The 25855-nt window shown below is 46.3% G+C and overlaps 3 protein-coding genes across 4 annotated transcripts in view; 2 read left to right on the top strand and 1 right to left on the bottom strand.

Moving 5' to 3' along the window:
* EFHD2 (EF-hand domain family member D2) overlaps positions 1-5108 on the top strand; it is a 29088-nt gene extending 23980 nt beyond the window's left edge. Inside the window, exons 4-5 of one of the 2 annotated variants that reach the window (XR_013989412.1) lie at positions 898-2818; positions 2879-5108. Coding sequence is in view for 1 of the 2 variants with exons in the window: in XM_081016288.1 (XP_080872414.1) it covers positions 898-1032 (135 nt within the window). In the remaining variant the exon portion in view is untranslated. Of the gene's footprint in view, positions 1-897 lie in introns of both variants that reach the window. The other variant, XM_081016288.1, reaches the window with a different exon arrangement.
* Positions 5109-7171: 2063 nt separating this feature from the next.
* LOC308483624 (chymotrypsin-like elastase family member 2A) lies at positions 7172-16000 on the bottom strand (the record flags this gene model as incomplete). The annotated part of the gene is made up of 7 exons (XM_081017680.1): positions 7172-7755; positions 9609-9754; positions 11309-11445; positions 12882-13010; positions 13659-13759; positions 14557-14645; positions 15958-16000. 7 exons carry the CDS (start codon positions 15998-16000, stop codon positions 7585-7587), a joined length of 816 nt encoding a protein of 271 aa, XP_080873806.1. The 3' UTR covers positions 7172-7584.
* A 1325-nt stretch (positions 16001-17325) lies between these two features.
* On the top strand, positions 17326-25855 carry LOC308482771 (chymotrypsin-C-like). Its single transcript, XM_081016276.1, has 8 exons — positions 17326-17462; positions 18151-18239; positions 18780-18877; positions 20669-20791; positions 22271-22407; positions 23483-23628; positions 24631-24780; positions 25800-25855. The coding sequence occupies exons 1-8, from the start codon at positions 17423-17425 to the stop codon at positions 25815-25817; spliced, it is 801 nt and encodes a 266-aa protein (XP_080872402.1). The 5' UTR covers positions 17326-17422; the 3' UTR covers positions 25818-25855.

Genomic DNA, 25855 nt, shown 5'->3' with positions numbered 1-25855 from the left:
GCCGGCCCCACAAATAACCCAGAGATGCATTTTAAATAAAAGGACATATTCTACTCATGTAAAAACATTCTGATTCCCAGACTGTCCGCAGGCCGTATTTAGAAGGCGATTGGGCCGGATCCAGCCCCCGGGCCTTAGTTTGGCCACCCATGGACTAGAACCTTACCTCACTTTTAGAGAAAGGACTTTAGCTCCGTGGTATAGGAGTGTTAGCTTAATACAGTGGTACCTAGGGTTAAGGGACGCGGGTGGTGCTGTGGGTTAAACCACAGAGCCTAGGACTTGCCGATCAGAAGGTCAGCAGTTCGAATCCCCGCAATGGGGTGAGCTCCCGTTGCTCGATCCCAGCTCCTGCCAACCTAGCAGTTTGAAAGCACGTCAAAGTGCAAGTAGATAAATAGGTACCACTCCGTCGGGAAGGTAAACAGCATTTCCGTGCCCTGCTCTGGTTCACCAGAAGCGGCTTAGTCATGCTGGCCACATGACCCGGCAGCTGTACGCCGACTCCCTTGGCCATTAAAGCGAGATGAGCGCCGCAACCCCAGAGTCGGCCACGACTGGACCTAATGGTCAGGGGTCCCTTTACCTTTTATAGCACATACATGCTTTGCAGTCAAAAGGCTCCAGGCTCAACCTCTGATATTTCTAGGTAGGTATGCATGGGGAAGAGAGAATCCTGTTGGAAACTCTGCTGCTGGTCCGTGTTGACAATACTGAGGTCGGTGGACCAATAGGCAGACTCGGTTGCGGGCATTTTTCTGATGTTGTACTGCTGGGATCTTTGGTTCATCCTTCCTCTTTCTCCTGCTCCTGCTTCCTGGCGCTAAGTGTTTGTAGTGAGAGGAGCTGCCCATTTGGACCATTCCAATCTCACCTGTCCAGTTTTTCTGCTTCCAGGTGCAAGCCATGAATGTCACGAGCCGCTTCGAAGAGGAGATCAAGGCGGAGCAGGAAGAGAAGCGGCGGCAAGCGGAGGAGATGAAGCAGAGGAAAGCAGCCTTCAAAGAACTGCAGTCGGCCTTCAAGCAGTGACAGGGCCAGCCTGAGCGTTGCTGGGAGGGACGTTTGTCCGCGGTGAAGGCCGCCCCAGCAAAGTCCTCCAGCGAAACCGGGAACGATGCGAAGTTGCCGGCGGTTGTGCGGTTCCCACCTTTTGAGTCACGCCTTCAGCGGCTGCTTGATCTGCAGGTGATGAGGTTTACCTCCCTGCTGTGACACATTCCCATTTTCTGCCGCTCAGGCAGCCGTTGAAGGCGCAAGAGCAGGCCCAGTTAGGGGTTTCCCGGTCAGTTGGCAACCCTAGGTTGTGGTTTGTGTTTGGAACAATGCGGAAAAGAATTTGCAGTTGAATCTGGAGTCGTTCAGGCCTCGGGCTGTGAAAACAACACCTCTCTTGTTTCTTCTAGACCTGTAAATACCACAGGCAAACATCCCAGAGGCTGCCGCTCCCATCCACTTTCCTGTGGGCCAGTTCCGTGTCTTTTACCTGTGAATGGCGTGTCGTGTCTGTCTGGTGGGAGTTTCCTAACTCTTTGTAACTGCGTGGCGTGTCCTGAGCTCAGGCTTTGCACTTTCGACTTGTGAACCATTTCATCTCCCAGCCGGTTTGGTGATCGCTGTGGTCGTTGGCTCACGGTCGAAGACCGGGGTTTGCGGGGAAGGCCTGAACGTACCCTTGCTCCGACAGCTGTGCTTGTGCAAAAGAAAATAAGAATGCAACTTTAGCGTGTGCAATCCCTTCCAATCAAAAACGCTTTAATTGATCACGTTAAAGTCCCTTTGCTTGAAGTGTTGCCAAAAAATCAGGTGTGTGTATGTGTGTGTGTGTGTTGGAAAGCGGGAAATCTGCAGACTCTCCAGGGTGGCTCGGTTTGCAGTGCCAGCCTGCAGAATTTGCCCTTTTCCTGAACAACATGATAAATGAAATGCAGCTTTCTGAAATTCGCATTCTTTTCTTCTTCTTTTTGCAATACAGTACTCCAGCCAAAGAAATCATGTATGTGTTAGATGGAAGTGCACCTAAAATGCATGTCGTCATGGAAATAGCTCCCCCCAAAATACATCTTACTAGAGCAAAAATGCTTGGGGAAATGGGTACGTCCAGCAAAATTGCATACACAAATCTGAATACAGGTAGGTAGCTGTGTTGGTCTGCCGTAGTCGAAACAAAATAAAAAATAATAAAATTCCTTCCAGTAGCAGCTTAGAGACCAACTAAGTTTGTTATTGGTATGAGCTTTCGTGTGCATGCACACTTCTTCAGATACTTCTTCAGAAGTGTGCATGCACACGAAAGCTCATACCAATAACAAACCTAGTTGGTCTCTAAGGTGCTACTGGGACAAATCTGAATGTTAGGGAAATGTGCACTCAAATGCTGAGTAATTTTCATGAAGACTTTCAAAAATGGCAAACCGGTGTAGGACTGTGGCAAGCTGAACCAAATGTGTTTTCCAAGTGCCCCTGCCCTTGCTTGTATGCAACAGAGGCTGGTCCATTCCCCACCAATTTTAGCCAGCCCCCCACTTGCCTCCCTTACAGCCAGTCCAAAGGAGTGGTCCTTCCTCTATCCTGAGTCTTAATGTTGCCCCTTGTAGAAATCAACAGGAAGGAGGATGGCAACAAAGCCAGAATGAGTAGTAGGCACTGCCTTTCGTTGTCTCTGGCGCCACCTACTGTTGGCCTCCCTGCCTTCCACCCTACTGGTCTCAGTGGGCACCAGTTACCGCTGCTTGAAGGTGAGGGTGGGCTGATGCGTTTCCCCATCTTAAGAGGAGGGGCGCTGTAGCATTGCATTTTTGCTCACCTGGGCAGAGGGGTCGCACTTCTTCCTTGAGAGGGGTTTGTGTTTCCTCCTGCTCACACTGTGGGCAGGAAGGTGTTGTGTTAGCTCTTTGGCCATTACCATTGGTAAAGCGGGCTGGGTGTATTAGGACTGCCTACGGTTCAGCCTTATTGTCCCCAAGAACTTGAGGAGAGAAAGCTGTGTTGGCCACACACACACCAATGATTCCCTCCCCACCCCCCAATTAGGCTGGAGCCTTGAGATTTTGTCACCCTAGACTCATGGTTCATAAGTTCGATAGCCAATACAGGAAACCCATTGCCCTGAAGGGCAGCCTTCTTCTAAGTCTGTGACAAAGTTGGCACATTCCATTGCGTCTAGGTTGCATTCGCTCAATACTGTGAGTCTCTCGGCCTCCCATCAAATACCTGTACTAGATAAGGAGCCTTGTCCTTGTAAGTTGCAAATGGGGAACCTCTGGTCCACCAGATGATGACTTGAAGTCCCATCAGCCCCAGCTAAACATCTGAGGGGACCTTCCTCTCATAAGTTGTCGGCTTGCATTCTGAAGTCTTATTTTCCTGCTATTGATTAGCTCATCGCTCCGTAAGTTTGCCATTTTAAAAGGTGCTGCTGCTCAGGAAAAAGAAAGTGGTCTAACATACATATTTTGGTGAAATAATAATAATAATAGTAATAATTTTTTACGGTGTTGCCCCTCCCACCGATCTTATTTTAGCCCCATCTACAGATGCCCTCAACTTCCAGTAAACTTAACTTTGTGCAGTGTGGATGAAGGCCTTAACCATGCTTCATGGGGCAGTGGGGTCAAAGGGCATTGTAAGTTGGGCTCTTGCTAGAGAAGCATAACACTGAATCATAGAATTGTAGAGTTGGAAGGGACCTCAAGGGGCATCTAGTCCAACCCCCTGCAATGCTTGTTTTGCCCAAGGTGGGGCTTGAACCCACAAGTCTACCAACTGAGCTAGTCCAGAAAAAGCATATTTCTCTCTCCCTCTCTCTCTCTCTCTCTCTCTCATACTCTCTCTCTCTCTCTCATACTCTCTCTCTCTCTGTATGTGTGAGTGTGTGTTTTATATCATGGCAATAACCCAAGTGCTGAAGTTGTGATGCAACAGGCAACTCTTCTTGCAGAAAAGTATCAAGCTATCTTTTAAAAAAAGAAAAGCCTTTTTCATACCTACACATTCTGGGCAAATCCACCCAAATCTAGAACCACGTGGGCAAAACTTGTAAGAAAAGTGTAATAGTCTATATTCATGTTGAATGTTCAGGCTGGGAGACCACCCCTAAGTGCTTTTAAATGTTCAAATGGCTTAATCTGGATGATTATTCTGTTTTAATTTTTTGCATGCACTGTGACCATTAAAGAAAGAGACAACCCCCGGTTGTCAAATTCAGGTTCTGAAGCAGAAACCCTCAGTGTGTTTGACAAGGGGAGAAATCTACTCCAAAAAAATGCTTTTCTAGCTCAAAGCTCGAAAAGGAAAGTGATAGAGTTAGCATTGCCAACTTTTTAATTCCCATGGATGCATTCCTGTATAAAGGTTCCAATGGCAGGGTGGGGTTTTTTTTGGGGGGGGGGGTTGGAGAGAAGGGGTGTTTTTCCATACACTTGAAGTGCCCCCTTTGGGATGTGCAAAGTAAAAAATTTTGTGACCTGCAGACTTTGATAGGGGGCGGAGTGTTTCTTGATTCCACATTCGACCTGCTCATTTCTGATTATTGCAGTGGAGGAGGACAGGCAACTATTTTTCTTAGAAGTTGGCAATGCTGAATAGACCACTTTGTTTTTGAGACTTGAGGCAGCAACAAGGGAAGTCCGTGCCCTTGGCAGAATAAGCTCCCTGAGCAAAGCTGAGCTTTAAAAGCCAGAGAGTTGACATTATATTTTGTTACATATATATTTTGTTACCCAGCAAAAAAAAGAAGAAGTCCATTCTCTCCCATTTGCCATGTGAAATCCCCTCCGGTTTCCTCCTTCCCTTTCTTTCCCTTTATATTTTTTTTGGCAAAAGTCCTGTTGATCTCAGAGGCTTTGTTTATTTTTTCATATTGCGACCATAGGTGGTTGGGGGTCCAGAGTGGGGAGGGGGTTTAAGAAAGTGTTATATTCAGTCTCCCCTTCCATTCTTCTCAACCTGTTTCCCTCCCCCACCCACCAACCCACCCACCAAATAGGTTTAAATGGATGGATTGAAAAGAATGTGTTTCTGCTTTTGATTCCAAAAGCTGTTCCATTTCAGTGGTATGATTTTATTTTTTTTAACCAAAAGTAATTAAAAAATATATTTCATAAGCATGTTGTGTGGTCCAGAGCTGTGTTTACTTCCTTTTTGTGTGTGGGGGGGGGAGAGAAACAAAAACTGATATCACTTTAAGGTTAGAATTTTGCCAGCTGCTCAAGTTCTTGTGGCTGAGTTTGCTGTGAAGCACATCTGAAAGTGTACCATTGACGAAGCTAGGATTTAAGACCGCGAATGCTCAGGAAATGTGAGGAGCTTTATGAAAAAGAGCCTGCCCCTGTTTTGTTTTCACTCAGAAAGATTTATAGACAGCTTAATAGGGAAAAGGTAAGTGGTACGTATAAAATAATTATTGATAAAACAGTAAAACTCAGTCCAAAAAGTTACACCGCGTAACTTCAATGGGTCTACTCCGAGTAACTCTAGAATTGGCTATAACCAGTGCTTTTTTCCTTTAAAAAAATGTTTAGGGGTACTCTCATTTTGACTCAAGAAAATCACCATTTTATAGTTCAAATCGGGAAAAATAAATACAGTAAATTGACATAAGTACAAAGATTCACAAAATGTTTAGGGCTATGTGTACCCCTGCATCCCCCCCCCCGAAAAAGAAAGCACTGGCTATAACCCAATAAAATAAAATATAACCCAATCAAATTAGTCAAGCCCTTAAAACCCTCTGCGGCAGTGAGAGATTTTACTTTCTTGGGCTCCATGATCACTGCAGATGGTGACAGCAGCCACGAAATTAAAAGACGCCTGCTTCTTGGGAGAAAAGCAATGACAAACCTAGACAGCATCTTAAAAAGCAGAGACATCATCTTGCCAACAAAGGTCCGTATAGTTAAAGCTATGGTTTTCCCAGTAGTGATGTATGGAAGTGAGAGCTGGACCATAAAGAAGGCTGATCGCCGAAGAATTGATGCTTTTGAATTATGGTGCTGGAGGAGACTCTTGAGAGTCCCATGGACTGCAAAAAGATCAAACCTATCCATTCTTAAGGAAATCAGCCCTGAGTGCTCACTGGAAGGATAAGATCCTGAAGCTGAGGCTCCAATACTTTGGCCACCTCATGAGAAGAGAAGACTCCCTGGAAAAGACCCTGATGTTGGGAAAGATGGAGGGCACAAGGAGAAGGGGACAACAGAGGACGAGATGGCTGGACTGTTCTCGAAGCTACCAGCATGAGTTTGACCAAACTGCGGGAGGCAGTGAAAGACAGGAGTGCCTGGCGTGCTCTGGTCCATGGGGTCACGAAGAGTCGGACACGACTAAACAACAACAACAACAGAACAAGATTGTATTGACAATGCTGAACGTGGCCAACATGAAGGTGGAACAAATAATGATGCCTTCTTTAATCCCTAATTTCAGGCTTTGCCAACCTGGCGTCTTACAGCGGTTTTTGACTATCATATCTACCAGCTGATCGCAGTTGACATCCCAAAACATCTGGAAGGCCGCAGGTTGGCGAGGCTAATTTATTTGTTATTTCTTTGGCGATCAAGGGCTTCCCCAATGTTCTCCCTCCCACCTTGCTGCTCTCCAGTTTGATATTTAGCAATGCTGGGGGCACTGGGAACCGCCAGCTGGTTCTACACTTGTTCCCTGATAGGGCTGAGACGTGGGTGTCCTTGAAGGGTTCCTTTGTTTGAGGGCACCTGTTTGGTTCTCAGCGGTTGCTACCAATTTTCCAAAATTGGTCCTTTAACATGCAACAAGAGCTGAGCTCTTGCTTCAGTGCACATTCTGGCTACAGAACCTTCTCCCTGCTGCCTCTGGATGTGGGCAATGGGCAGCTGGCCTCACAATTGAGGGTGGAATGACCATAGATCAGCAAGGAGAGGGGTGCAAAAGGGAAGAGCTCTGGACAGAAACAAGCCCTGAAAGTGCCAAAAACTTGGCCCACACATGCACTTACAATAAAAACTATAGAGATAGATGATAGATAGATAGATAGATAGATAGATAGATAGATAGATAGATGGATGGATGTAAGTTTATTCCACAGTCGGTTTTTGTTATAGAACTCGTGGCAGGTTCTCACTGCACTCCGACACTCCTTGTGTTAATATTTCGCCATCATCTACAGAAAATGCAAAGGAAAATTATTATTATTATTATTATTTCTTTAATATGAGGGTGTCTCTTGGTAATGAAGGGACAGCTCTCTCAACCAAAGGAACGGAGGGAGCTAAAAGCTATCGCAAACTCAACACGTACAAAATCCAGAAACCCAAACCAGGATGACAATGAGCATTGTTTACTACTAATTTATTACCTCTCTAGCCCACCTTTCTTCCAAAGAGCTCAGGGTGGCCTGGATAGTTCCACCCTACCCCCCATTTCATCCTGACAACAATCCTGTTAGGTAGGTTAGGCCAAGAGGCAGCGACTGAGCCAGCGAGCTGCATGGCTGAGTGGGGTTTTGAACCCTGGTCTCTCCCGGTTCCTAGGCAGATGCCCTAATCACTGCGCCACACTGGCTCTGCAACGCATCCCCTGTTAAGCAGGAAGGGTTGTTGAGCCGCCTCAAAGTGCAGAGCTCACCTGAGCGATCCAGTCGTTGAAAGCAGAGACCCGTGTGAAAACAGTGGGTTTGCGGTAGGTGTTGCACCCGCTGGAGGAGACAAAGCTGCCTATACCGTGAACCTCCCACTTTCCACTGGAGGGTTTGCAGTTGAGTGGGCCGCCCGAGTCCCCCTGGAAACAACCAAACAGAATATGATGGAGCTGCTTTTTTGGGAAGAATGCTCTGAGTTTTCCCCTTGGAGACGACTGGGGAATCAAAATTGATTTTTTCCGAGCGGCTAAGGCCCGGTCATCTTTGTGGCAGCCAGCCTGATTCACTGCCACCAGACAGGCTCTTGGACAGAAGTGGGGAGACTCTGGCCTACCAGGCAATTTGGGCCAAGCCATGCTCAGCTGCCGCTGGATCACGTTTTGGGCCTATCCTGAATCCCCCTGCTTAACCTTGGCTTGCTTGAACTACATGGCCCTTGCTGCTGCATGCTTGAAGCTTATATCTCCCAGAATCACTTACATCGTATTTACAGAAATATTGTAAAGAAGTGGACTCACTAGCAGGATTTGAGTAAACACAATCAAGAAAACAAACACAGAGATTAAGACATAATAATTGGAAAATAAAAAAGCATATGAAGCAATTTGAAAATAATTAAATGACAAGAATAGAACAATATTCAATTCAAGAATGTAATATTAAGGTACAATATAACAAGCAGGAGAAGTTAATATGTAAACAACCAGAAGAGGAAGTTGAGGGGAAGTTGTGAGGGGAGGAGTGAGGCAACTGGAGAATTATATTTTTTCTTTTCTTTTTGAGATAAAGTGATTGTGACGAATATAAAATTGTAAAACTTAATAAAAACTATTTACAAAAAAAGGAAGACGCTTATATCTCCCAGGGTTGGGTCATGAACCCCTGCTACAACAACAACAACAACAACAACAACAACAACAACAACAACAACAACAACTTACTGTATTTATACCACGCCCATCTGGCTGGGTTTCCCCAGCCACTCTGGGCAGCTCCAAACAGAATATTAAAAACACAAAAACATTAAAAACTTACCTAAACAGGGCTGCCTCCAGAGGGCACCCCATGTGAGGAAGAAGAATGGGGCAGTGCCCATGGGCATAGTCAGGGAGGTGGGGGGAGCACAGCTGCCCTCCATAAATCAAGTAAATAAATAAAAATACTAAAGTAGAAATTGTAGAAAGATTTTGAAGGATTTTTCTGAGCACCTGGGGTCAAAATAAAGAAGATATCAAGAAGATAACAAATTTAATAAAGAATGGGGAAATTTTTTTAAGTTACTTTAAAGAACACTGTAAACAATTAAAAACAGGATTCTAAAAAAACAACACTTGCAACACAGCTAGAACTATGGTGAGAATTAAGTATTAAGAAAAGATGGAGAACATTATAAGATGCAGTTGGAAAAGAATAACGATGGAAACCATGGAAGAGTGGAGGGAAGTCCAGGGATTCAGAGAATCCTATGTTTATATGATTGTGATTTATTTGTGATGATATTTGTTAAAGGCAAAAATGAATAAAAAATAATTTTTTTTTAAAAAAGAAATAAAACAACTTTTAAAAAAAGAAATAAAACAACAACAACTGTCTGACAGAGCCAGACAGAAGGTGATGACGAGTAGGTGTCCTCTTAACATAAATCCTGGCTAGCCCAGGGCTGTGTCCACAGATCTGCGCCCTTAATGCAATGCTTTGAAAGGGAAGCCCACGCACGGCTCTAAGTCCTCTACCCCAGTATCCTGCTTCTGCTTCCAATATTGGATAATTGGGGGGGTGTTTAGATGCAACCACCCACCCTTCTCCCTCAAGCATCCTCCGAGCATCTGGTATTCAGAAGCACGCCGCCTTTGAAAACTCAACCTTGTGGCAACGAACGCCAAGATAAAATTGCGCCTTGCAAACCCGGTGAGTTGGATTGCAAGATGCGGCGCTTCTTCTGGCTGAGGGACCGGGCAGCCGCTGCTGCCGCACCTGCGTGCCAGGTGCTCACCTTGCAGCTGGAGATCACGCCGTCGCCCCCCGGGCAGACCATGCTGCTTTTCACCGAGCTGCCCCACCAGCTGGACTTGGAGCAGGTGGCGTAATCCACCACGAGCAGGCGCCCCTGCTGCAGGATATCCGGGGACGCACCGTCAGCTGGAAGAGACCAAACACAAGGGGCTGCTGATGGCAAAGGAGGATGTTCTTGGAACCGATCTTGGGTTACTGCCGCAGGGCTGGGGGATCTAGGGGGCAGGTCAGAAGGCTCTTGGGATTCTCCCCAAGCCATAGCTGTGTGTCTGCTCAGTCTGCTCTCCACATGCTGATTCCTGAAGGCCCTGTCCAATCCATGCCTTTCTCAAGTGCTTTCAGCAGGCTGGGATATACACTGGTACCTCGGGTTACATATGCTTCAGGTTACATATGTTTCAGGTTACATACTCCGCTAACCCAGAAATAGTACCTCGGGTTAAGAACTTTGCTTCAGGATGAGAACAGAAATCGTGCTCCAGCGGTGCGGCAGCGGCAGGAGGCCCCATTAGCTAAAGTGGTGCTTCAGGTTAAGAACAGTTTCAGGTTAAGAATGGACCTCCAGAACGAATTCAGTACTTAACCCGAGGTACCACTGTACCACAGTCTGTCCCTCTTTTCTCATTGACCGTATATCAACGCCATCGAACCGCAGCCAGTGAAATTATGAGGCCAAATGACCCACCTCTGAATGGCGCTAATGGAAAGCAGGGTGAACCCAGGGCAGTGACTCATCCAGAGACCCAATGGGCAGTCTGCTCTCCACATGCTGATTCCTGAAGGCCCTGTCCAATCCATGCCTTTCTCAAGTGCTTTCGGCAGGCTGGGATATACAGTGGTACCTCGGGTTACATATGCTTCAGGTTACATACTCCGCTAACCCAGAAATATAGCACTTCGGGTTAAGAACTTTGCTTCAGGATGAGAACAGAAATTGCGTGGCCGTGGTGCAGCAGCAGTGGGAGGCCCCATTAGCTAAAGTGGTGCTTCAGGTTAAGAACAGTTTCAGGTTAAGAACAGACCTCCAGAACAAATTAAGTACGTAAGCAGAGGCACCACTGTATCTTTGAACTGTAATCATGCCTCTTGCATGCCTGGCCAGAAAGGGGTGTCCGGGTGTAAACCTCTGACTTTTGTGTAGGAGATACAGTGGTACCTCGGGTTAAGAACTTAATTCGTTCTGGAGGTCCGTTCTTAACCTGAAATAGTTCTTAACCTGAGTACCACTTCAGCTAATGGGGCCTGCCATGCCATCGCTGCACGGTTTCTGTTCTCATCCTGAAACAAAGTACTATTTCTCAGTTAGCGGAGTCTGTAACCTGAAGCATCTGTAACCTGAAGCGTCTGTAACCCGAGGTACCACTGTACATCCATGGCTCCATCCTCATTTGCCTCTGACTGCACCTACTATTGGCCAGAAGTTTTCCTACGATGGTAATGGCCCTTGTGATGGGGGAGTGTTTGCCCACCCCTTGCGCTAGTGTCCTGCCCCTCCATAGCTCAATAATTTTGAACTTCGTGGTGGGGACATTTATTTCCTGGCCAAATCTATCTGCTTTTCCACTGGAGCTGAATAAGCCATTGGCTGTGGGCCAAAAGGGAATCGTGTCTGTGTGGCAACCCAGAAGGATGGATCTGGTGCATCAAACAGTGTGGGGGGGGAATCATAACATTACTTACTTTGCAGCCTCCCCCATCCTGTAGCATAGCAGGGAGAGTTGGAGGCTAAGATGCTGTTGGCCTTTGGAAGACACACCAACTGGATCTTGTCGCTCAGGGTGACGTGTTTGGAGAGTTTGATCAGCGCAATATCATTCCTGGTTTCCGCAGGGAGAGAGAGAAAGGACAGGGTGTCTGGTGCAGCTTTTGCAACTTGGTGCCTTCTGGACGTTTTGGACTACATCTCCCATCAGCTCCAGCTTCAAAGGGCTGTGCTCCAGGGGGCTGATGGGAGTTAGTTGTCCAAAACATTTGGAGGTCACCAGAGTGATTCTCAGCTTACCCAAAGCAGGTACAGCTGGTTCTGGTTTTTGACTGTGGGAGATATGGGGTGCTCTGTGTTATGCTCATGGTAATGCAATGTATCCCAGATCTCCCACAAAGTCAAAACAAGATACATCCCACCACCATGTTAAGTACAACCCCAGCACTTTGACTCAAACATCTCCAGAAGGATACGCTAAATCACTCAAGGTAGGGGAACACACTGACGCTGTGCCAAAATAGAGGAAATCAGAGATCTGCAAGCACATTTTCACATGCTAATTTATATGCATGTAGATGCACGCGGGTGGCGCTGTGGATTAAACCACAGAGCCTAGGGCTTGCTGATCAGAAGGTTGGCGGTTCAAATCCCTGCGACGGGGTGAGCTCCCGTTGCTCGGTCCCTGCTCCTGCCAACCTAGCAGTTCGAAAGCACATCAAAGTGCAAGTAGATAAATAGGTACCACTCTGGCAGGAAGGTAAACGGCGTTTCCGTGCGCTGCTCTGGTTCGCCAGAAGCGGCTTAGTCCTGCTGGCCACATGACCCGGAAGCTGTACGCCGGCTCCCTCGGCCAGTAAAGCGAGATGAGTGCCGCAACCCCAGAGTTGGCCACGACTGGACCTAATGGTCAGGGGTCCCTTTACCTTTACCTATAGATGCACATTTAGAAATAATAACTTAAGCAGAAATGGAATGCATCACCAACGAGCCAAGAGAAATAGGACACATTTTTGTATAAAATAGGCATGTCCTGATTTAGATGTGCAGGTGCAGATTTAAAATTACTGCCATTCAAATAGAAATGCAGTGTGTCCCACTGTGGTGGGAAAGACCAGGTGAGCTGGGTGCCTGCTGTTCACGTGCCTGCTGATGGGTAACTGCAAGGCTCCTCTTGTGCTCCTGTTTTACAGTACTTCTTTGACAGCCCTTCAAACAGAGCGGTGCTCTGAGATTCATCTCCACAAGGCGGCTTCATAGCAAACAAATGCAGCCTACGCAATTCAAGCAGGTGCTCTGAGTAGATAAATAAATGCTGATGGTGACTTTTGCTCATAAATCCCAAGCTTGACTCAGGGGGCAAAATAGTGGGAAGGGGCATAGCAAGCTCTAAATTCTGGCTTTGGTACTAAAAGAAAAACAATTCTGGATATATATTTTTTCCCAGAAGTAAGTATGCCCCCAATTTCATCCCTTCTGTCTCCACCCTGCCAAATCTGTTGGGAATCCTAGTTCCTTCTATACTCGTTTCATGAAAAGCTATTAAGTTACCCGCTGGACACGCTACTTGAGTCCCACTTTGGGTGAATGATGATTTTTTCCGGGGAGACAGCAACTGATCCTTTCTCGCTGGCTGAGAGACTGTGTTTTCCGAGGTAGACCCTATAGGTCCGAGAAGAACTATAAAAAAAAATGAAGAAATGGAGTGGGCAATCAGAGAGTTAATAATAATAATAATAATAATAATAATAATAGATTGCAAATGTGAATGTTTGTTCCAGATAACAGAGGATAAGATTCCCTGCTCCAAGGAGCTTGTCCAGGGACTGGGGTAGAGAGGTTAAGAGGAAGAAGGTGTCATAATTTTAGTTACACATACTTTTGGTTATGGGCTAAGGAGCAGAAAGAGATAGGAAACAGGCACCTCAACCCTAAGACTGCAGTCTGTTCAGGACAGATCTCCCCGTGAAAATCAGGCCCACGTCATCCTCATCCTGTCATCTGCATAGTGCCACCCTGGTGTCTACTTCTTAGTCACACTGGTGTGAGAGACAACACTAGGAAATGTCTAAAGTAGAGAGATGGACACACTGGTGCAAAATCTGTTTCCATTTGGGGTGAATAGCCTCTATATTTGCACCAGGCGGAGCTTCCAGGCTAACCTCAGGGGCAGCCCCACGTGGAGCACATTGCAGTAGTCCAGCCTGGAGCTTCCTAGCAACATGGATAACAGCAATCAGGTTTATCCTGGTCCAGAAAAGGCAAAATTTGCAAAGGATCCCAGAGTCGTACGTGAAAGCAGTTGTTTTCATCTGGCTGTTGACGTACCTGATACAGTGAGCGGCTGTCATGACCCAGTTGGTGGCGATGAGGGACCCACCGCATGTGTGATGCCACTTCCCACTGGAAGAAGAGTATTGAAGGGAAGCCTGGGAATGATAGGCAGGATGAGCCTGGACCCTGGACCTCCCGTCACACTATCCAAATCAGAGTCTAAACGAGTTTGCTCCTGAAAATCCTTCTCAGAATACTAAACAAAATTTAAACTACTGAAATGATCGATTACAACTGCTAATAATAAATTTTAAAATCTCTAATTGGTGTACAAAAGATAATGGGTTGCATCCAATGCTAGTCTTACCCAGAGCAGATCCATTGAAATTAATGGTATGACTAACATAAACCCACTAAGACCTGTTAATCTCCTCTGAGTAGGACTTGGATACACCCCATATATAACCATCCAAGGCAATAATAAGAACCACACACACACGATAATTATCAATCATGCACAGATAAAATCAGCAAGAATAACAATAAGTATGCAGAAATGAATTATAAATATGGGTAGTCATCCTCTTTTAAATCCACCCACGTTGAGGGGCATCACTGCCTCCTGTGGGAGTGAGTTCCACAGATTAACCGTGCCCTGCCTCAAGAAGGAATTTCTTACATCAGTCCTGAATCTCCCAACATTTGGCTTTATGGGATGTCTGTGGGTTCTAGCATTACAAGCAGAGCTGGCCCAAGTTATTTTGGCGCCTGTAGGGAATAAAGATCTACGGTACATTGGGGTCTGCTGGCCCCATGGATCTTGCCGCCCAAGGTTGTCGCCTTACCTTGACTCATAGGTGGGCCAGCCCTGCCTATAAGAGAGGGAGAAAAACACTTCCCGTAACAGAAAGAAAATTAGTTGTACAAAAAACACTGCAAGAGAGCCTCTTACCTGCCAGGGCCAGCTGTTCGGATTGGCATCCTCTCCTCCGACAATTCGGCTTGCTTTGGGCTTGTAGCTCGGGACCCCACAACTGAAGGCTGCAAAAAGGACACAGTGCAGACACTTTAGGAAGGTTCAGTGCAACAGATGGGTGATTCTCCAGGGAGCAAAATGCTCAGGCTACAAATTAGCATGCCTATATTGTTGTAAGAACCCTCTTTGACTCTACCCAATACCATCCCTTTCAGGGAGTGGTGGTGACTAAGCTACTGGAAATCAGAGTGTGTGAGAAAAAAATGAGTTTTTGCTGAGTCTGTACAGGCTGTGTACATACTACTAGACCTTCAGAGCATGTTCTCCCCCTCAGAATTCTAGGCACAGCAGTTCACTCCTCAAGGAATTACAATTCCCAGCAACTCGACAGTGCCCGTAACTCTTTGAGGGAGGGAAATGTGCTCTAAATGTGCTTCAAAGCTATTTTGCATATGCAGCCTGGGTGAGTTGGAAATGCAGACTCCTCCCCATCACTGGTGGACGAAGGTGGAGGGGCAGTCCACCCCAGGTGCCACCCGGGGGGTGACATCGCTTGCCTTGCACCCCCCCCCCACATGTGTCACACACCCGCGGGTGGCACATCACGCCTCCTGGGATGCGTGTCACGCCCCTTGGGGTGCACACCAGCCACGCCCCTGGATGTACGCCGCTCCCGGTGCCAGAACAGGTAGCTTTGCCACTTCTTCCCATCCCACCATATCTGCACACAGAGCCCACAAAATGGCTTTCAGTGCCTGATCCATATCAGAAAAGCATCCAGAGAGGTTTTCCATATCTCCTGGCAGAATCGATTGGGCATCTTGTTTTGAGGCTTGCAGGAGCTCTGTAGAACAGCATATAAGCAGCCTGTAAAAAAATTCCTACTCTGCTGCTGTTATCAGCTGGTGCTCATTCTTCATTCCTAGACTATAATCGCTCAGGGCTGGATTTTGAGTTGCCCCCTCTCTGCGCTGCATTTTGAGAGCACCTCCCCAGCCTGCCAAGGACGGTCTAGTCTGACCTTCTCTCCAGGCTTCCCATTCAAACACACCACTTGCTTTGCAGATTCTGACCAGAGGTCCATCTGCCCAGAGATATGTCTCTAGGCCCCTAAGGAGCCTGAATGAACGAGACAAAGGCCATGGTTTGTTCCTGGTATCAGAACCTCTGAGAGAGAATGCCTCTGCATGTGGAAATTCTGTTGTTATTATTATTGCTCTCCTGGCCAGTAAACTCTTGGCTGAGTTCTCCTTCATTCATAATGTAGATACTCTTTTTCTGAAAGCCATCTAAAGGAGTGGGGGCCGGCCACCTCATGCCCTGTGGCTATGAACCAGGCGATTCCATCCTCTTATTTATCCTGAGTTCAACCCATACCCCCAGAGGCCAACGCCAGAGCAGCGAAGAGGACTCCAGTCATGGCTGAGGGCACCTCGGGTGGAGTGTCCAGCTCTTCTCAACAGATGAACTCCATCCAATCTTATATTCTGGGTGGGTCTATCAGAGGCAGATCCAGCCAAGGATGCTGTCAGCAACAGAAAGGTCCCCATTGGCTGTGTGCCACTGGGAGACGTGGCAACTGGAATGCTTCTGTCTCCTGCTTTCCAAAGGCCATGCCAAGATAGTCTCACAAGCACCTGTTTTCCCATCAAGGCCATGGCTTTGATGCCTGCTGAAGATGTGTGTGTGGTGGTGCCCTTGGCAGCCTAGTTGAAAGCAAGCTGGCAAAGCCAGGGCAGACTTTGAGTGCACCCGGTCCTGGGACCAGGTGGAGGGACCATGGGGTTTGCAGAAGGTCCCAGGTTCAGTTTTCAGCACCATCAGGGAGGAGTAGGAGAGAACCCTGTCTGAAATCCTGGGGAGCTGCTGCCAGTCAGTGTGAACAATATTGAACTAGATGGACTTCCTATAAAGGCAACTTCTTAAAATCATCCTTCTGTTTGGAGACCATGAGAACTATAGTCTTATTTTATTTGGGAGAAAGGGCTCAAAGGTAGAGCACCTGTTCTGCATGAGGAAATGTCTCAGGTTCAATCCCTGGCATCTCCAGGCAGGGCCAAGAAAGATGCCTATCTGAAATTGTGGAGAGCTGCTGCCAGTCCTTAGAATATGTGAAATCAGTTGCCTCTGAAAAAGAGTCACAATGCTTGACAATAAATCATTCCCACTCGAATGCATCTTTTCCCTTTTGACTGAACTGGCATGTTTCTTTTTAATGACACCTTCATTTAAATTTCTCTCCCCTGGCAATGCCCCTCACCAGCTCGGCTTCACCCCCTCCTTGATGTTTTTCTGCCTGGCTGGAAAATGCCCCATGAACTCTGATCTTCCTTGCATAGATGAGGGGTGTGCTGAATGTGTGTAGAAAGTAGCCTTCTGCAAAGAGGTTGCATCTATATTTATTGCCCCACCCACTTTTCCTTCTGGAATGTGGACCCCAGAAGATGACCCAGAAACTAATGTGGCTCTCAGGCTTCAAAACCTTCCCTACCTCTGATTTAGATAGATAGATGAAAAATTCAGGCTCATTTCCAGAGAGAACACCACCCTAGAAGCAATTTTTGTTGCTGCTTAAAAGAAAATTTAAGCTTAAAATAAAAGGGGGAGGTCTCAGGCCTGTGCAAAGGACTTGAACAACATCCCTGCTGTGAGATGTTTCAGCAACCAGAGTGTGGGATCCAGTCAGGGCCTTCGAGCAAGCTGTCCCCTTATTCTTTCTATTTGCAAAGCGATAACTTGGCAAGGTCAGATATAGCCTGTTATTTAAGCCTGGTTTAGGTCAAGGCTGGTTCCCATTATAAATACACTGACTTCACCCCTGGATCACCATCACTCGGTCACCATGTTCAAGTTGGTTTTCATCGCTTTGATCCTGGGCTACGGTAAGTGTCTTTGGTGCAGTTAAGTTGGGGCTGTTTGGCATGCAATTCGTCTTTTCATTGATACAAGACTCAGCCCAGCCCAAAGTAGTTCTTTGGAAATGCAATGAATTCAGTTTCTTGTCTCTGGTGAAGTAGCCTCTCTCTCCAAGATGAGCTTCGTCGTGGTTCAAGAGCATACAAATTTGCACAAAATGAACATAACTTTGGAACTCCCTACCTATTGATATCAAGGAACAGCTTTCACTGTACTCTTTTCGGCGCTGGCTGAAAATGTTTTGCTTAGGCAAACCTACCGAGACATGTAGACCGTTGACACCTGCTTAATCTGGTCTTTAGCTTATCATTGGTTTTAATTATTATTTGTTGACAGTTTAAAATGGTTCTGCTTTTTAAATGGTGATTTCATTTTTATTCTTTTTGTAAGCTACTTTGAGGTTGTTGTTGTTTACAATCAAGCAATATATAAATTCAGAAATAAATGAAATAAATAGCCTCTGGTAGCTTTTTTTAAAAGGATGCTTCTGCCAAAAAGCCATGAACAGATTCATTAAACCAATAATGGACAAAACCAATGTGTCCAGCTCTGGCTCCCTTGTAGTACCCAAGATGCTCATCTCAGTCTCTGTCTCTCTCCTCCCTCTCCCTAATTTTCTCTTTCATCACCCCCACATCTGCTATCTTCTTCCAGCCCACGGCTGTGGCAAATCTGCTTATCCACCCAACATTTCCCGTGTTGTCGGAGGTGAGGACGCCAGACCCCATAGCTGGCCTTGGCAGGTAAATCCGCAATGTTTTTCCCCCACGTGTGGTGCAAGCGTCACGTTTGCTTTTTAGGAGGGGAGAAATGGCCCAGTGTCATCCTGCGGAACATCTCGCCACCAGAAGTGGTAGAAGCGGCTGCAGGTTCTGAAGTTCTCAGGCCCAGCCATGGACAGGAAGATTATCACGGCCTGTTAGCAGAGTGGATGATCCAGCACGGTGGGCTGGATCTATATACTGAAGGGGAGAAATTGTTTGTCGGCTGTTGCCACTGCCTCCCATTTCCAGCTTTGGAGGAGAGACAGTCACTACCTCTCAGCCCAACCTACCTCGCAGGGTTGGTGTGTGGATGAAATGGGGAAGGCTGCAGAACCAGGCATGCTGCCTTGAATTACTGGGGGGGAAAGGTGGGGATATAAATGCAGTGAATTGATATATAAGAAATGTCAAGGTGTGGGGCCAATATTGTGGCAAAGATACCGGGTCGACACATCAAAATATTTGTTCTTGACCCGTACAGCTAACAGCCATCTGCCTTTGGGGGGGGTTGCTTTTCAGGTCTCCCTCCAGTACAACAAGAACGGCGTCTGGGCTCACACATGTGGCGGAACCCTGATTGAGTCCAACTGGGTCTTGACAGCTGCTCATTGCATCAGGTAAGCAGCACCCCACCAACAGCAAGGATACTGCAGAAACCCATCAGGCTGCAATGGTCCTGAGGTTGCAATGGAGCGGTCACCTAGCAATACTGGAACACCCACACTTAGGGTTGCCATATTCCCAAAAGTGAAAATCTGGACAAAGTTGTTGAGCATTTTTTGGGAGGGATCTCCCCCTCCCCATTTAAGTTTTTGGACTTTTGTGGGGGTTATAAAAGCATTTAAAAAACAAAAAACTGCCTTACTTGCCACATGTACAGGTTTTCCCAGACATTTTGCCGATTCAGCAAAAACCCACCTGAACAACTTTTTGCAGCCCGATTCCCAGATGTGTCCAGGAAAACACAGACATATGGCAGCTCTACCCACGCTACCATTCAAATTTCCTTGTTTCACATCAATGTGTTCCACTGAACCCTGAGCCGAACCTTTTAGACTTTTTTTTTTAAAAAAAATGCAGAATGGGCAAGCCAACTGCAGGAGGTCACTTTTTTGTGACATAATTTCAGAACTTGTTCAGAATGGCCACAGGATTTTTCTGGATGGAAGGAGTCTATAAGGTCCCTCTGTTCAAGCTGAAAAAAATACCAACAAAATCATGCTGCACTCTCAGGTCAAGAGCGTTTTGTTTGACATGTCCGATAGAACCAAAAGCGGTTCATTCATAGCTCATCACTGCTAATGAGAATTTTGCAAATATGGGGTTGGAGATCTGGGATAGCTCACTCGGTCAAACATGGGGCTCTTAATCTCAGGGTCATGGGTTCAAAAGGGGGGGTGATACACACAATCAAATGTCTTTCAATAAAATGTTGGTTTTATTTATTTCATAAAAATTTATACACTCCATGATTGTAAAAAACAAACAAAAAGCCAACAACCTTCAAAGCAGTTTACAAAGGGGGAGGGGGACAATAAAGTTTTGATTAAAAACAATGATTTAAAACATTCATAAAATTTAAATTAATTATAAACTAGATGCGGGTGGTGCTGTGGGTTAAACCACAGAGCCTAGGACTTGCCGATCAGAAGGTCGGTGGTTCGAATCCCCACGACGGGGTGAGCTCCCATTGCTTGGTCCCTGCTCCTGCCAACCTAGCAGTTCAAAAGCACGTCAAAGTGCAAGTAGATAAATAGGTACCGCTCCGACGGGAAGGTAAACAGCGTTTCTGTCCGCTGCTCTGGTTTGCCAGAAGTAGCTTAGTCCTGCTGGCCACATGACCCGGAAGCTGTAAGCCGGCTCCCTCAGCCAATAAAGCGAGATGAGCGCCGCAACCCCAGAGTCGGTCACGACTGGACCTAATGGTCAGGGGTCCTTTTACCTTTACCTAAAAACAGATTAAAGCACACATCAACATTCTTCATCGCTGGGTAGGCTTGTCTCAGCAAAAATGTTTTAAGCAGGTGCTGGGAAGAGTACAGCAAAGGAACATGCCTGGTGTCAATAGGCAGGGAGTTCCACAGTGTAGGTGCTGCCACACTAAAAGATTGATCAGGTGGAACAGATATTATATGGTGCTTGTAACCGTGCCAGTTCCGTGGATCAAAGCAGTCAACTGGGTAATAAAGGCATTTTGCAGGTAAGCTAGTCCTAAGCTGCTAACACCTTGAACTTGGCCCATTAATAACACACAGACACACACCCTGCCAAAAGACCCTGCTCATTTCTAGGAAGACAAAATACTCAATTTACAAAGGAAGGAAGCTTTTGGGAAGGCATCAAGGAATCTGCATTTCATTTGATATTCATACACACACAACATCACTGCCTGTTCCTTATGTCTGTAGCTCCAGTCGGACTTACCGCGTCCTTTTGGGCAAACAAAACCTGGAAGTAGAGGAGGCCGGCTCTGTGGCTGTTGGTGTGGAAAAGTTGATCGTCCACGAGAAGTGGAACTCCTTCTTGGTCATGTAAGTTGACGTGGGATCCAGAAAGTCAGGCAACAGCTGCCCAAGTCCTGATCCTGCCAAAATAATTCCTGCTGGTATCTGGTTTTGCTAGTGAGAGAAATCACATAGGAACTTGAGTGTGTTGCTGTTGTTTTTTGGGGGGTGTCTGCTTACGGGATGACCTGTTAAATTGGTTTGCCATTGCTGACAGGCAAATTACCAGCACTGCCTTAAGACATACGATGATGGCTGTGTTGGGAATATTCCATTCCACCTTAAGGAGTAGACATGGAACTGTTGCGTGTCACATGTCTGTTTACATTCCAGCACAGCTTGCTGGGAACTTCTGTTGTGTGTATAGCTTTTGCTATTCTCTGTCTCTCTGAGAAACCAAGAGAGAGAGAGAGAGAGAGAGAGAGAGAGAGAGAGAGAGAAGACATGTTTCTTTCTTTGTCCTGGTTTATGATTAATAAATCCGTAGTTGTAGTATGCTTCCACAAGCCTCACGCCTATTTTGTGTGCGCAGTTTGCTGGGCTGATATAGTGTGCCCTGGATTTGAAGCCTGGGTCGCTGATTTACGTTGGAGCAGAGGCCGATGGGTCTTTGCAGTGGGACGGCTGGAAGGAGACGACCCAGCTGGGGCTAGCCAGCTGGCCTTGCGACCCTCTGCATGCCGACAGGCTGCTGGCTTAGAAAACTTGAAAAGTGGATTTAACAAATGCAGGCAGTGTTGCAGAAATGGCGTGCCTTTTCTCCTGATGGGATGCGGGTGGCGCTGTGGGTTAAACCACAGAGCCTAGGACTTGCCGATCAGAAGATCTGCGGTTCGAATCCCCGCAACGGGGTGAGCTCCCGTTGCTCAGTCCTTGCTCCTGCCAACCTAGCAGTTCAAAAGCACGTCAAAGTGCAAGTAAATAAATAGGGACCGCTCCGGCAGGAAGGTAAACGGCGATTCCGTGCACTGCTCTGGTTCGCCAGAAGCGGCTTAGTCATGCTGGCCACATGACCCGGAAGCTGTACGCTGGCTCCCAAGGCCAGTAAAGCGAGATGAGTGCCGCAACCCCAAAGTCGGCCACAACTGGACCTAATGGTCAGGGGCCCTTTACCTTTCTCCTGACAAGAATTGCATTTCCTGTGGGTATTCTGCTGCAGGGGTGCATACGCTCATGTCAGGTGGTACCAGTCATTTCTCTCTTTCTTCCACCCCTTTTCTCTCTCTTTTTGCCACCCTTCCCTGTCCTTTTTCCTGACACCCCGTTCTCTCTCTCTTCTTCTGTCTCTCAATCTCTCGTTCTCTCTCCCCCCCCCCCATCATTCAGCAAGCTGCCAGGGGAAGGACAGATTTCACCCTCTTGGGTTGATGGCAGTTGCAGTCCGAACATCTGGAGGGCATGAGGTTGGGGAAGGCTGGAGAATATTAAGTTTGACTCCTCTGGGTGAAAAGCTGCTTTCGAAAATGAAAACATAAACCTCTGTGCCCTCTCGGCTTCACTTTTCAGCAACGACATTGCCCTCCTCAAACTGGCTGAGCATGTGCAGTTCAGTGACACAATCCAGGCCTCTTGCCTCCCTGCCGCAGACGCTGTGCTAGCCCAGGATTACCCCTGCTACATCACTGGATGGGGACGACTCTGGAGTAAGTTGGGTGCTCCCTGTCCTGGGCATGAGCATTCTGGAAACAGCTGGACAAAAACCTTAGGGGTTGCATCCAATGCCAGTCCTACTGAGAGTAGACCTATTGAAGTTCATGAACACTACTAACTTATGTTCATTCACTTCATTGGGTCTACTCTGAGTACAACTTCAATTGGATACAAGGTACCAAAGCTCCCCCAGAACTTCTCGAAGGATTATTCTCTGTACACTAAGAAGGAGGCTCACTTTTTGCAGTTCAGTGTCTGTGTTGTCTGCCTTTAAGAAGATGGGAGGAATCTGTCAGTTTGAGATTCTCTCAGTTTCTCATTTTTACAGTCTTAAGTTCAGTGTTCCACATTTCCGCATCAGTTTGCAAATTTCTTTTTTTTTAAATACCTATGGAAAACCATCAGCATTTTAGAGTGAATTTATCTTAAGACACACATTCTTGGATGCAATTTCCCCTTACATACACATTTATTTCTTTTACCAAACCATTTCCCCTAATAGAATATATATGTGTGTGTTGTTTTTACTAATCTATGCATTTTATGCAAACTTTCTCCTAAGATACACTTTTTTTGCACACCGCTTGTTTGGAGAACTATAATACAACTTTCAATTAAGTGTGAATACTGAAGAGTAGCTGTGTTTCAGTCTGCCTATTGATTCAGAAAAGGCAAATTAGATAAGTTTGCATTAAAATCCAAACCAAGCCAAGTTCCTCCTCATCCCTACTCTTAAGTGTCTCTCTGTTGACTGTGTGTCTGTGTGTTAAGGGTGCATGATTGTGGGCTTTCTGGTCCTGCACACGGGGGGGGGGGGGCTAGTCCCACCCACTTTTGAAATGTGGTCCCCAACAGCACCCCAAGGAGTAATGTGACCTTCTGTCCAAAAGAAGGTTCCCCAATATTCATGCAGAGTTGCCAGCTTTTGATTTCATAAATTCAGGTAGCCTGGCAAAGGCCAGAAGGCAGATCAAAGTGGGATACGGGGGCAAGCAGATTGTGTGTAAATGTGGTTTTGACTCTTTGGGAAAGACTCCTTACCACTTTCCTGTCTGTTCCACTCTGTAGCCAATGGCCCCATCTCTGACAACCTTCAGCAGGCCTTGCTTCCTGTGGTAGATCATCAGACTTGCACCAAATGGGACTGGTGGGGCTCCATGGTCAAGACCACAATGGTGTGCGCAGGAGGCGATGGTGTCGTTTCAGGTTGCAACGTAAGTCTCCCCAAACTCTTCCTTTCTCATAGAGCCTTCCCCACTTTCTCACTCTGAAGAACGTTGCTTGTGGTTTCATTAGTTTGCACATTTTCCTCCATGAAAACAAAGAGCGGTCCTTGCTTGAATCCCGACTCAGTCCAAGTGACCCTTGCCAAGCCACTTAGGAAGTTGTGTTAGCAGATCTTTGCAGCTTAGGTGAATTAGATTGGAATAATCACTTACCCTTTCTGGAGTTCAAAGGCTTTATTCATGCAGGAACTGTTTGTGGAATGTGTGAAGACGAGACAGAGAAAATAAGAGACATATTGTATGGAGAGAGCAACAAACAAAATGGCTCAGCTTTTAGGGGTGGAGTTAACATAGGCATAGAAGCTACAAGCTAGTGCTGGCTAGAATGCTACACAACCAGTTTCCTCTGGTGGTTAAAGTAAAACATGCATTATCTAGAAGTGCAGGAGAAGGAAATGAATTTGCTTTTCTCCAGCATTTATAATGTGCTTTAAACGTATGGTGTATATGCAGGGATGGAGAAACAAGGTGTGTTGGATTCTTTTTAAGGGGATTTGGATAGTGGCAGGGGTGAATGGGGCCAAAGGACAGAGAGAATATATGGGAGAAATGTTGGGTGCAAACACCAACCCTGAAAGCCCTACCTACAAGTTGCATTGCAGGCAGAAATTCAAATAGTTTGGGAACTGCTGTAAGGCAGGGATGGGGAATCTGTGCCCCTCCATCACACACTAACACTCCAGATATTGTTGAATTGCCATCATCCCCAGCCAGCCTGGCCAATGTTCAGGGATGATGGGGGGTGGGGTTGTGGTCCAGCAACATCTGGAGAGCCACATGTTCAGCCTGCATAAAACAGACACACAGACCTATGGACCCTGTCAAGCACAAATGTGAGCTTTGCCAACCCAGGACTCCACTTCCATTTTGCCCAGCCCTTGGATCATAGTAGGGAAACAGAGGTATATGCATCCTGTTTTCTTCTGGCAGGGGGATTCTGGAGGACCCTTGAACTGCCAAGGCGGCAGCAACTGGGAAGTTCATGGCATCGTGAGCTTTGGATCAGGGTTGGGCTGCAACACCGCTAAGAAGCCGACCGTTTTCACCCGTGTATCTGCTTACGTTGGTTGGATTCGTGAGGTGAGGTTCCCGTCTTTTGCCCAGCAAAGCTGCAATGGTCTGGATGGAAGGCTTAATTCGTACTTGTGCAGCTGACTTTTCTTTTTCTTGAATGCCAGTCTGGGAAACTTTAACATCTAGCGTCTGCATAATTTCTTGTTCAGAACTCAAAAGAGTTCTCAGTGTCCAAATGCTGAAATCCAGCATTTGTGTTTTGTTAGAAACTGAGAAGCATCTTTTATCATTTCATTGTGAGCAGTTTGGGAGTGGCATTCCAGCTTTAGGGCACAGTAGATGGTCCCCAGTCAAATCATCAACATTTTGGCATATTCTGGTTTTATTTTTTTATTTTTGGGGGGGAGAAAGATTCAGTCCAACTGATTAATTGACACGCTTAACTGGGAGTAACCCCATTTGAGCTCAGCAGGGCTTGTTTTTCAGTAGACATAAGTAGGACTGTGCTGTAAATTCCAAACTTTGCAACTCCCTGCCTATTGACATCTGGCAGGTGCCTTCACTGTATTCTTTTCAGCACCTGCTTAAAACATTTCTGCTTAGACAAGTCTACCCAGGTATGTAGAATGTTGACATGTCTTTTAATCTGTTTTCAGTTTATTGTTGATTTTAATTAACCTTTGCATGTTTTAAATAGCTTTTTTGGGGGTTGTCCTTACTGGTGATTACCGTATATTGTTTTCTTTTTTGCAAACAGCTTTAAGGCTTAAGGGTATTTTTTTAAAAAATAAATAAACCAAGAGGGTATTTAAAAATTTTTTAATTAATTAATTGAACTTTGGTTCCATTGAACCCACTGGGATTTAAGTCAAGTCATGACTTACCGTAAGTTTTATTTTCATCAGGGGCCAAAATCCCCACACGAAAATACAGAAGGGGCATTTGGTCAGCCGTGGTTTAGGAACAAAGACTGAGTTCAGCAAGCTGTTTGCTTCTGGCCCATCCTGGCAATTACTGTATTCTGATACCTAAATTTTAATGCCCAAATTCACATCTATATTTTTGGTCTCTTTTTCCTCCTCTAGAAACTGAATGAGAACTGAAGGCCCACACCGTGACCTTGTGGATCAATATGAGAAAA

The sequence above is a fragment of the Podarcis pityusensis genome, assembly GCF_964106645.2.
Source record: "Podarcis pityusensis genome assembly, chromosome: 8".
Lineage (NCBI taxonomy): Eukaryota > Metazoa > Chordata > Lepidosauria > Squamata > Lacertidae > Podarcis > Podarcis pityusensis.
This window is presented reverse-complemented; position numbering and strand designations above follow the sequence as displayed.

Bases quoted from the DNA above. Each gene is read 5' to 3' on its own strand.
- LOC308482771 (XM_081016276.1), top strand. From the start codon at position 17,423: ATGTTCAAGTTGGTTTTCATCGCTTTGATCCTGGGCTACG. The intron at 18,240-18,779 runs GTAAATCCGCAA...GTTGCTTTTCAG, and splicing joins CCCATAGCTGGCCTTGGCAG to GTCTCCCTCCAGTACAACAA. The intron at 18,878-20,668 runs GTAAGCAGCACC...TTATGTCTGTAG, and splicing joins ACAGCTGCTCATTGCATCAG to CTCCAGTCGGACTTACCGCG.